Raw genomic sequence first — 12,825 nt, 5'->3', positions numbered from 1 at the left:
AAATTAGCTTTCTCTTGTGAAGCATTTCTTGCTCCAACAGATAATAATGATCTTTTCTTTAAATTTTCATAACAAATCTCTTATTACTCTTATTCTAATATGCTCATTTGACCAGTTAATTTAATCAGTTCAGTTCCTAGGGAACAAGAATTGAAATTAAAACTTCTTTATCTTCTATATATCAACATACAAAGAAATAAAACTTTGTAATATGGAAGGATAAGTTATTAAAAGTTTGGACATCTGTATTCTAGTCCTGGCTCTGTTAGCTAGCTGAAATCTGAAAAGCCATTTATATCCACTAAAACTATGAAACCTGCTTTACCTACTTCTGATGACATAGTCATCAGAAAATAAGACAGGTATAAAAATTCACTGAAAAGTCCCAAGTTAGGGGGTAGGGGGTGTAAGTTAGGTGTCATTGGCTTTGGAGTCAGGAAGACCGGAGTTCAATTCTAGCTTCAGACATTTGATACTGGTTATGTAACACTCAAGTCATTTAACCAACTGCCTCTCACCTCCTCCCCAAAAAAGAGAAGAAAAAACAATCACGATTACTAAACATTAGTATTTTCCTACTACTAAAACAAAAACTCCATTCAAATTATCTCTAAATAGTAAAATTTCTCTGTTCACTTACCTTGAGAATTTTAACAACTACTTTTTCATTATTTGTGATGTTGATGGCTTCAAATACTTCACTGTATTTACCCCGGCCTAACTTTCGAACTAGTTGATAGTCGTCTTGGTTTCTGAAAACAAATGACACCATCAGTCTCAAAAAATTTCACATTTATTTTGTCTATCTTTTCTAACCAGGGAAGAGAGTAAGAGATTTTAAAAATGACTATCTATATTTACATTTGTAAAATTCTGGTAAACTTTTTTTTTTGGGGGGGGGAGATAATGACCTTAAAGGTCAGTCTCATTTAGAGCTTAAAAAGGAAAGAAAAAAATTTGGTAGGCCACTTTGTAGCTCATAAACCAAGTGACAGTCTTTCCCTCTACTTTAGCACAAACTAAAAGTTAAGAAGTTAAGACGTTCATTTCTATTGTTTCCTATTTTGGATGATTTTGCTTACAAAATAGCAGACAGACAACCCCTTTTATGAACAATAAAGTTGATTCTATAAGTCAACCATCTAGTGATTGGTTATCTATTTTATTCAAACAATTAATAGGGATCCGGACATATTGGGAAAGTTTGAAGGACTAAGAATGTATATAATGTGAAAATATGAACAGATATGGAATAAACTCTTTACAATTTTGACAGTTTAAGCTTAATTTTTTTACTCTTTTCTGAACATGTAAGTGAAGAAATTAATGCAAAATAAATGGCAGTATTCCAGAAACTTGAAAGAGATGTTCAGAGTCACTTATATAGGACTAAGTCCAAAGCATTCTTTAAATTAAATGATGATAATCAATACTGTTGTAGTAGAAAACTGGTCAATGTTGCTGTAGTAAAAATCCAAGTATTATCTAAGTATCTCAGACCCTGAAATACAAGCATGGAAATGCTAGATTATCAACCTATACTAACTAGAATTGGCTTCTGATTCATATCTGAAGACTCTCTCCTTATACAGTTATAATGAACTGTTAAAAGTAACAGCCCACTTGCAAACTACAGCCAAAGTATCCTTTTATACTTGAAATCATTAATATTCATCTGTCAAGAAAACACAAAAGGAAATAAATGGCAGTCCTCCTGTATGTATTTTTACCACCTTTTTTTGTGTGTGTTTACATACATGGTGTAACTTAATAAATAAATATGAACTATTTTTGGCAGGAAATAGGTACTACTACATTCAAACAAACTACTCTGAATAACTCTATAACTGCTCAAGTAAACATCTGGGCCAAATTTCAAAGACAAAGACAAGCACTTAGGGATTTTATATTCTATTTCATAAAAAAGGAACAATACTCAGTATAAACTTTGGCCCTGCTTGTTCCCTAATCCAAGAGTACTTTGGACAAAGATCTAAGGGTTTTCTTAATATATCTAAGTACCAATTGTTATATTATTCTCAAAACTCCTTGGGTTAATGAAGTATTTTCCAAAGAAGTCCAATTTGCTTAAGATCTAATAATTACATTTAAAGTAAATACAAGTGAAAAGAATGCTAGGATTCAATGGTTTTTAAATGGTGAGGCCAATGAAACAAAATTATTTCAAGGCAGTAACAGAACTTGCAGATCTAAGGGATTGTATACAAACTGTGACACTGGCTTCAACCTTGATATATTTATTACAGCTGCACAAACAGGTAGCTTTCCAGAAGTTACAAAGCCAAATCCAACAAGGGTCAGGGCCTTTGGGGGAATAAAGTGAAGTAAGTGAAAACAATTACCCCCATTCCACCACATGTGACTCGTAGTCCCAGTACTCCCGGGGTCTGTGTGTGTTAACATCAGTGTAAACTCTGGCCCTGCTTGGCACGGGTCCCGACATGTCAGACAGGTTGGTGGGCAAAGCTGGACTTGGATGGTAAAATTCTGGTAGTCACTTAATTCAGAGCCAATTAGGGGTAAAGGCCTTGTTTAGACCCCTTGTTTTCTCCAACTGCAGAAACAAAATAAACAAAGGGTTATTTAAAAAAATGAGAAAGGAAGGAATGGCTTACAAATATTACTCCTTCCAAAAATACTTCTGGCTCTATGACTTAGCAACAAATCTCTCTTGAATATATCACCCAGCAAAGTATTTAATACTATATGAAAATCTAAACTATCCTTAAAATGTTCTTCCCATATTATAAAGGCTCATTTGAGACTTTTTGCAAGGAAACCTGAGATAACTCATATTTCCAGGGGAAAAAAAAAAAGGTTTGGGATGTAACCATTCAATATTTAAATATAATTATTATGTCTTAACAGCACATATAGGGTGTAAAGATAAATAAAAAAACAGTATCTACTTAAGTGCTTACGACTTCATTGGGGAGGAAAGCTATGCAGTTCAATAAATGCAGTATTTATTTAAGTGTCTAAGGAAAGCAAAAAGCACAATAAGATTGAGATCAGATAAGGTAAAAATAATTTGGTGGTGGGTAAAAAAAATCAATAGTAATCCACTATGGCTCTAACAAAGAGGGAGAAAACAGGGGTAGGCTGGAGAGGTAGGTATGGTACTCTATCACTGAGGGCCATTTAAAAGCCACACACATTAAATTGTCTATGCAGTAAACAATGAAGACATTTAAGTTTTTTGAGTACTGTGCACAGTAGGAAGATCAATATGGAAGAATGACACACTGCCTTAAATAAATAAAAATTTAAAAAAAGAACAAAATGCATTACAGAAAGCAATTTGAAAAGAAATAAAATATGTCTGTATTCATTAAGAACTTTTCTTCCAAAGAGACCTCTGTCTTACAATAAACCAGCTACCAGGGCAGCTAAGTGGCACAATGGATAGAGCCTGGAGTCAGGAGTTCAAATGTGGCCTCAGGTACTTTAAAAATAATTACTTAATTGTGTGACCTTAGACAAGTCACTTAACCCCAATGCCTTGCAACACCCCCCCCCAAAAGAAAATAAACCAGCTACTAAATAATCTGATGATTTCTGAAGAGAAGAAGTTATTGTATCCTGTCTTTAGGAATTCACAAGATTGTTGTTATGGTCAAATGAAGCAATGATGTGTGAACACTATACCAATACACTGTCTTGCTATTAACTGCAATATTGTATTGATAACTGTCCTTGATCAAGCTCCAAAATAAACTGAGTAACTAGCAAGGATAAATCAGTGCCTGATTTTTCACTGGTTTAAATAGAACAAAGACAAGACTATCCAATTTACATTGTCAATGCTAAAGATATTGCTACACTAGCAATGCTATTCTAAAGGGCAAGGGAAAAACCCTAACCAACCTTTGAGTACCTACTCCTCCCCTCCCCATAGCATGAACCATAAGACTCAAAGCTTTGCACTTGTAAACCCACTTATCTGGAGGAACCCCATCTACCTCTGTGGACCAATACTATATCCCCAAAACTTAACTAACAGTTACTGGGCACTGACCAAAACACAACCTATGATTTTTGTAATCTAGTACACAGGCCTGTTTTGCTTAAAAATAATGTCCCCCTGGTTCCTAACTGCCATTTATGACACTGACTTTGGTGGCTTTAATCTCACAGACCTTGACTTACTAGTGATAAAAGAAAAAACAATTGACACAAGCTATTTCCTAATTGAGAAATTTATGACATATAGAAATGCATAGGACAAAAAACAGAATAAGCATCTATTACATGGAACCTTGGCTACCCAGTGTATATTGGAGCTTGACTTAGAACAGTTATCAAGACAATACTGCAATTAATAACAACCATACAGTGTATTGGTATAGTGTTTCCACACCACTGCTTCATTTGATCATCATAACAATCTTGTGAAGTCCTAAAGAGAGAATACAATAATTTCTTCTCTATAGAAGAAATGGGGTAAGGGGGCTGTGAAAGGGCTAAGTAGAATAGAAATAGAATTTAATGCTCCTGTCTTCCAATTAAGGACATTGTTCATTTATTTTCCTAAGTCAATAGAAAAAGGAAATGAGAACATATGAAATTATGAACGTCTGTTACATAGTTTTATAAAAGTAAACATTAAATTTAATGAAGTAGCAAAGTTGCTTTGTTCTAAATTCCTTTTTGTTTTCTATTCTATAATTTCAAAATGATTTATTTACACTCTTTTTCATTCCATCTTTTCTAGCATGAAAAAGACAAAACTAAGAGCAACAAGTGTGATTTTCAGGGGCAAAAGCTTTGAGGGATCTTTCTCTGGATATAAGTACAGTGAAATTTTATATAGGTGAAGCTTTGATTGATCAAGATTGAGTCAGTGTATTCTAAGGTAAATTAGTTACATGAGGTTTTGTACAGAAAGACAGTCATTGAGAAGTGACATTGTAAAAAGTATTTATAAAACTTTTAAATTCTGAACTAAAAACTTCCCCCCCAAAAAGAGCATTACCATATTCATAGCAGAACACAAAAGATTATATTATATGAACATACACACACACACACACACACACACACACACACACATATATATGCAGGGGCGGCTAGGTGGTGCAGTGGATAGAGCACTGGCCTTGGAGCCAGGAGTACCTGAGTTCAAATCTGTCCTCTGACACTTAATCATTACCTAGCTGTGTGGCCTTGGGCAAGTCACTTAACCCCACTGCCTTGCAATAAATAAATAAATAAATAAAACAAAACTATATATACAATAAATTCCACAAATTACTTTCTGAAGTTTTCTCTGCTTTCCTGATATTATCCTTCCATTTTTAAAACTGTTTCATGTAGAAATGAGATTCCCTGTTACACATACACCATTTCTCCTTATACTCTAAATTCTGAGAAATATAAAGTTCTACCCTTTCTTCCAAATTATATTTATGTATCTCTTTGCCCCCCCTTTCAAAACCTCAGAACAGAATTCATTCTCCAAGTACTGTTTTCCATATTTAATTACCTCAATACCCTTTGTAGAAATTAATTCAAGACATTCGTCTCTTCTCCCCTACTAAAATATTAGTACATCATACAGCACCTTCAAAGTGCTCAAATTTCGAGTTTTTAAAGCTCCTGCTCAGGTGTGATCTTTAAACAGAAATACCTGGAAGTTTTCTATTCTATCATCATCACCACTCTACTTCAATCCCTCTTCCACTCCTTCCCCTCCAATTACTTAGCTTTGCTTGGTTGTAAGCCTTTATCTTTTTTGCCTTCTGTAATTTTTAATAGCTCTCATTTAAGTATAAGTTGCTAAGTTTTGGGTGATCCTGAATAGTTCCTTGATGTGTGGAACTTTACTATCCAAGTTTTAATTTCTGATTTCCTATGATACCAAGGTTTGCTTTTTAAAAATCATGCCTTTTAGGAAGTCTGATGACTAAATTATGTCTCCTTAACTTGTTTTCCAAGTTTTAATACCAGTTCTTACATTTTCTTTTAAGTTTCAATCTTTTGATTTTCTTCTTACAATTCCTGCTGCTCCCTAGTATTTTACTCATTTTGGTTTGGTCTGGTTTTCAGGGAGCCTGTTATCTGGTAAGGTTTACCGAGTTCTCTTCTAGGTTAATTTATTCTTCCAATTTCAATTCATTAAAAACACATTAACCTACTATCTGAATTTTCTCTAGGTATTCATTTTTTTCCCTTTGGATTTATGTTTGTAGTTGTTAAGACTTGTTCTCTCTCATTTGAGAGGGAAGTCTACACTTGTAATCATTTTTCATATATTTTCATAATCTCTCCACCTTTAGAAATGAAACTTTGTGCTAGGACCATATTCATTAATCTGTTTGATGATGATGATGTTTGTTCATCATTCTGGGAGAAGACCATGACATCAGAGAGCTGATGCCATGACAAGCACATGAATTGATTTTGAGTGAGGGGGGTGCTATGCTAAATCATCAGACACTTTTTCTTAGTGGCCAACTATGACCTCCATTTAATCTCACCTTGGTTCATTAGGTTCTTGTACTGAACTCTACCTCCCAAGATTACTCTTCTAAGATCTTTAAGGTTCAGAGGACTGGGTCTTCTAGGACTTACATAACCCTCAGAATCCAAGGACCTTGGAAACCTTTGGGGGCCTGGGCTTTCCTAGTCTTAAGCCTTAAGAACTGAACTGATCCCTGAAGTTCTCTAGAGTTTTCAAGGTCTCCAATGTAGAGCTTTCTGGAGGAGGGTGGAGAAGGGTTCCTCCATTCCTGTTGCCCCCAGATACGTTTGCTTAATAGATTAGCCTTTATGAAGATGCCTTCTTTCCTACATTTTTGGGTATGGCTTCTAGGCAACTTTTTGTGTAGTTGATGGTGTATAAGAATATGTACCATAGTATTGTATGTACTACATATTTTTTCATTGGATTTCTTGATTAGTATTTTTTCTAGTATGAATTTCAGAATTTTGCTAGAGTAGTTATATGGGACCAGGGTAATCTGCCTCTTTTCAGGCAGTCATGTGTTCTGAGAATTCCATAAATGTGAAAGATTTGTATTTTTTAAACAAAAAAAGGGGAAATTCAAATTTAGTTCTTTTCAAATTGCTTTCTGTAATGCATAGTCCAATGGACTCCAACTTTTTGATTTTTCTACCATCACTAAAATATGTGAGCATTCAGCCCATATGTACATTTACTTATTTATAAGTTATTAAAAATTATTTCTGCAGTCAAGTCTGCTTATTCTGTTCAACTTGCTGTCCCACTGTAATTGAAAAATGGAAGAATAAGGGTTCATACCTGGTCATTATTCCTGATCCCAAGAGATGATCTTGGGGGATATGGGTAAATAATTAGTGGTATGCATATGGATACTGTGGTATGGTGACACTGTAGATGGAATTTTCCCACTGGCATCTGTACAGCTGCAGATTCTCAGGTAGTGGTTAGGTTATAAACTGTCTATAATAGCCAATTTTACTTCTCTCCTTACACTATCCAAAAGGGAAAGGCTGGGAATTTGCACAGCAGAGGAACAGTGTGCAATACAGAAATAATGTATTAAGGATAAAGGCAAATATAACTGGAGAGAAATTGCACAATGGACTATCAAAGGGAGGCTGGTATGTGACCCATCTAAATATCATCAAATTGATGACAAAAGACTTAGAAGTCAGGTCACAGTTTAACCAACCTTACTTGGAAAACACTGGCATAGACAACAACCATATACTTGATTAGAATGACAGGATAGTTATTTGCCAGTGATTTAGAAATATTCATAATATACTAGTAGCATAACAAAAAGCAATGGAATTAAAAGTCAGAAGATTTGAATTAGGCTCTCCTGAATGTCACTCTAAGTAGCAGTTTGATTTTGGACATATTTCATTTTTAGAAGTCTGTTTCATTTGAGGAAGAGTATTTGATATAGAATTACTGTGAAAATTAAAGAGTATAGTCAAAACACTTTGTAACTATATTAATGTATTGAAATTTTAAAGTTATTACCATGATAAGGAACTGAGTCAGATCATTTTTAGACAATAGAAGCCCTAATCTATTTAAATCATATTTTGAAACTCTTCCCATAAACCTTACTCAGTAACTATTCTGTAATAGATAAACAATGGCTTATTACTTTCCAAGCTGTCAGGAACTAAGAGGTTAAAGAGATGGCTTGAAATGACTCTTATACAAAAAAACAAGGTCTAATTTCCTGTTCTGTATCTGAAAGTAATTAGGTAGTAATTAGGTTAAGTATTAAAAAAAATGGGGGGGGCTAGGTGGCTCAGTGGATAGAGCACTGCCCTAGAGTCAGGAGGACCTGAGTTCAAATACAGCATCAGACACTTAATAATTGACTAGGTGTGTGACCTTGGGCAAGTCACTTAACCTCATTGCCTTAAATAAAAAATAAAATAAATTTTTTTAAAATGTAAGCTATCAGTGGTTTTCTAATGATGGTTACAATTATGTTTAGGTATCAATGTCATAATCTGGGAGAAACCTTAGAAATGATCTAATAATCTACACATTCTACATCTGAGGAAACAAACTTAGAAAAGCATTAAGTATCTAGCACCTAGGCATATTCATGGTAATTAGAAAATTCTATTGTCACAAGAACCAGAGATGAGTATATCATATATTATCACCCCCTTTTGTAGATAAGGAAATTGAAGCTCTGAGAGGTTAAGTGATCTACCCATGATCACCTAAATATTATCTGGGGTGGGATCTGAACCATAATTTCCATATTTCAAATTCAGCAATCAGGTTGCTTCTCTGAGTCTAACTTAATATAACAGCTAACAATTAGGGGAAATTGGAACCCAAACCCAGGATTTTAAAAGTTTCCATGCTGTCCACAAAGCAGAAAGTCCTGATTCTTCCATGTGTTTATCTGTTTCCCTCAAAACATCTCTTCATCTCTTTGGACCAAGTTCCTTCATCTATAATGAGAATACTACAACTACCACTCCTAAGGGTTGTTATTTTGTAATAAAACATTACAGGAAAGATAATAATGTCAAAGTAATGGGTGTTTCTTCTTTCCCCACAGAAAAACTACTTCATGATCCAAAGACATCCGCCTTCCTTTTCCTTAGTTTCTAGTTAAGTTAAGCAGGAGCAAGTCATTTGTCATTTCTTTAATTTATCTAAGTTTCCATTTCTTCAATTAAAAAACAGCCATGGGGTGGCTAGGTGGGGCAGTGGATAAAGCACTGGCCCTGGAGTCAGGAGTACCTGGGTTCAAATCCGGTCTCAGACACTTACTAATTACCTAGCTGTGTGGCCTTAGGCAAGCCACTTAACCCTGTTTGCCTTGCAAAACAAACAAACAAACAAACAAAAAACCCCTAAAAAAGTCATGGATGGCCAGGTGGCACAGTGGATAGAATGCTGGCTCTGGAATCAGGAGGACCTGAGCTCAAACCCACCATCAGACAATAATTACCTAGCTGTGTGACTTTGGACAAGTCACTTAACCCCACTACCTTACCAAAAAAAAAAAGTCATAGCTCCCACTTGAGCACAAAAAGGAAAGTTGTTCTAAGAGAAGAACAATGAATGTGAAATCAAAAGTTCATAATATGGCTCAGCTTAGTGACCAGATATGGATCAGGACTATTGGAATTCTCCTTTCTGGACCTCTGATTCTTTAATAGGGGGTGGGGTGGGAAGAAGTTAGACTAGATGGCATCTGAGATCCCACAAGGGATAGATTCATAATGCTTTCTTTCCCTCAGAACACAAAAGCTTTAGATGCTACAGTTAGGAACACCACTTCTTTGGTGGGAAGAAGTTAGACTAGATGGCATCTGAGATCCCACAAGGGATAGATTCATAATGCTTTCTTTCCCTCAGAACACAAAAGCTTTAGATGCTACAGTTAGGAACACCACTTCTTACAATACAGCATAATGGGAAAAGCACTGGAATTGTTATCAGTGGGGCTAGGTTCTAGTTCTAGAGATATGACTGGGCAAAAGACAACCCCTCAGAAGTCTCACCAGTAGACAAAAATACAATCTATTTCACTGGGCTGATGTGGTGAAAGCATTTTAATAAATCTTAAGTGTTTTAGAAATAGGAGTTGCTATTAGTAATTCTGACACCCAACTGTCAAAAACAGGAGATCATAATATCACAAAACAGGATCTCAGTTAAAGAGACTGAAAACCACTCAGTTACCAGACCAGACCAAGAAAACCTCCACAACCCAACTTTAAGACTATTATTTCACAGACAAAAGTATATATATGTTAATATAGCAGTTAACAGGTTTTAAGTTTTCTTCTGCTTTTTTTCTATCCTATTTAGGGTTTGCTCCTTAACCAAGAACAAACAAAATTACTATGAAATTCTACAAATTCTCAAGCATTTGTCAAAAATAACCCCCGACTTCTGCCTTCATCACATGGAATCTAAATTATAGACTTAATTTAAAGACCTATAACTATTTAATAATTGACCACATTTAATTAAAGCTTCTCTGAGGTACCACCTCACACCTCTCAGACTGGCCAATATGACCAGAAAGGTCAATGATCATTGTTGGAAGAGTTGTGGGAAATCTGGGACACTATTACATTGTTGATGGAGCTGTGAACTCATCCAACCTTTCTGGAGAGAAATTTGGAACTATGCCCAAAGGGCAACAAAAAACGTGCATACCCTTTGATCCAGCAATACCACTACTGGGTCTATACCCTGAAGAGATCATGAAAAAGGGTAAAACCATCACATGTATAAAAATATTCATAGCAGCCCTGTTTGTGATGGCAAAGAATTATAAATCAAGTAATGTCCTTCAAATGGGGAATGGCTTGGCAAACTGTGGTATATGTATGTCATGGAACATACCAGGAGGTATGGGAATTCTGGGAAGCCTGGAGGGATTTGCATGAACTGATGCTGAGTGAGATGAGCAGAACCAGAAAAACACTGTACACCCTAATAGCAACATGGGGGCGATGATCGATCTTGATGGACTCGCTCATTCCATCAGTGCAACAATCAGGGACAATTTAGGGCTGTCTGCAATGGAGAATAACCTGTATTCAGAGAAAGAGCTGTGGAGTTTGGACAAAGACCAAAGACCTTCAGTTTAGGAAAAAAACCCTGCTATCTTATTATATAATTTTTCTATCTCTTATACTTTACTTTTCTTCCTTAAGGATTGACTTTTCTCTCATCACATTCAATTTGGATCAATGTATACCACGGAAATAATGTAAAGACGGGCAAATTGCCTTCTGTGGGGGGAGGGAAGTAAGATTAGGGGAAAAACTGTAAAACTCAAAATAAACAAAATATTAATAATTCAATAATAATAACAATAATAACAACAATAGACCATATTTGCACACTGTCAAACATTCAGCACCATTCAGACCAAATGGTTACTCTTTATTAGGCAGTGAGAATTACACCAGGAATTCTTGATTTCTAGCACAGTAATCTCATAATGTTCAGCATCTTATAAGATTCTGTACGAATAAAATGGTGCCCAGGAGAACTAAATTCAGAAAATAAAACTAATAAACAAAGTGGGGAGTGAGAAGAAACATAAAGAAGAGTAGAAATTAGGGACCACTAGAATTATAGGACTTAGAATGCCAAAGTACTCAGACCCCTTTGTAAACCAATACCCTGATTGTACACATAAGAAAGCTAAGGTTCAGAGAGGTGACTTGCCCAAAATTATAACACTGTAATAAGTAGACAACTGGGACAAGCAATCCATGTCCTCCTACTCTAAATCCCATCACTGCTTTATCATTTTATAATAATAAGACCATTAGACTATGTCAGGAGAAGGGGGTTTTCTCTTAACTCTGCAACATAATGGTTTTGACTATATTTGTCACTAACTTCTCTGGCTTCAGATTTCTCATCAGTAAAATTCACATACTGGCTATATTAATCTTGAAAGTTTATCATCAAGGTGTAATCAGATAGTGGTACCTGGATGGCACAGTAGATGGAACACTAGCCCTGGTGTCTGGAGGACCTGAGTTCAAATCTAGTCTCAGACATTTAATCCTGATTGCTCAGCAAAAAAAAAAAAAAAAGATATATTTAGATAATGCATGTAAATTTCCTTACAACCATAAATCATTATTGTTTGAATACAGCAAAATTATTTTAAGCCTATATATTATAAAAAATGTATGTTTTAAGAAAGAATGGCAGATTTTTAACCAGAGGATCAGCACTTGCCTCTTCAGTTCATCACTTACTACCTGTCTCATATCTTCTCACGTCATCCCTCCCCTCTTTAGGCCTCAGTTTCCTTACATGTAAAATGAGAAGGTTGACCTAAATGAATCAACCAACAAGTATTTTTTTTTTTTTTTTTTTTTAGTTTTTGCAAGGCAATGGGGTTAAGTAGCTTACCCAAGGCCACACAGCTAGGTAATTATTTGAACTCAGGTACTCCTGACTCCAGGGCTGGTGCTCTATCCACTGTGCCACCTAGCCGCCCCTACCAACAAGTATTTTTAAAACTCTTAACGGTCAGGCATTATACTAGGTAGTGGGGGAGAAGAGAAGGCAGGCACATATATGCACACATACACACACAGATCAAAATAAGAGTTTATACTCTACTGGGGAGACATGTACAATACAAAGTAGTTTGGGAAGAGAGGGTACTAGTAGCTGGGAAAAAACCAGAAAGGCAAAATGTAGGAAATAATCCTCAAACTGAGTCCTGCAGGCAATAAGGAATTCTATGAGGCTTCAGTGAAAACAGAGTACATGTCAGGAATGGAAGATGGCCAATGTAAAGGTACTTAGACTATATATGGAAATGTCAAGTAAGGAATATC

The 12,825-nt window shown here is 35.5% G+C and overlaps 1 protein-coding gene across 2 annotated transcripts in view; it reads right to left on the bottom strand.

The window, feature by feature from the left end:
• CSNK2A1 (casein kinase 2 alpha 1) overlaps positions 1-12,825 on the bottom strand; it is a 60,277-nt gene that overhangs the window by 18,561 nt on the left and 28,891 nt on the right. For both annotated transcript variants that reach the window (XM_074211818.1, XM_074211817.1), the window contains 2 exons: positions 2,364-2,575; positions 641-752 (listed from right to left, as the gene is read on the bottom strand). In XM_074211818.1, coding sequence (XP_074067919.1) covers positions 641-752; positions 2,364-2,464 — 213 coding nt within the window. In that variant the 5' untranslated portion in view covers positions 2,465-2,575. The remainder of the gene's footprint in view (positions 1-640; positions 753-2,363; positions 2,576-12,825) is intronic.

The sequence above is a fragment of the Macrotis lagotis genome, chromosome 1, assembly GCF_037893015.1.
Source record: "Macrotis lagotis isolate mMagLag1 chromosome 1, bilby.v1.9.chrom.fasta, whole genome shotgun sequence".
Lineage (NCBI taxonomy): Eukaryota > Metazoa > Chordata > Mammalia > Peramelemorphia > Peramelidae > Macrotis > Macrotis lagotis.
This window is presented reverse-complemented; position numbering and strand designations above follow the sequence as displayed.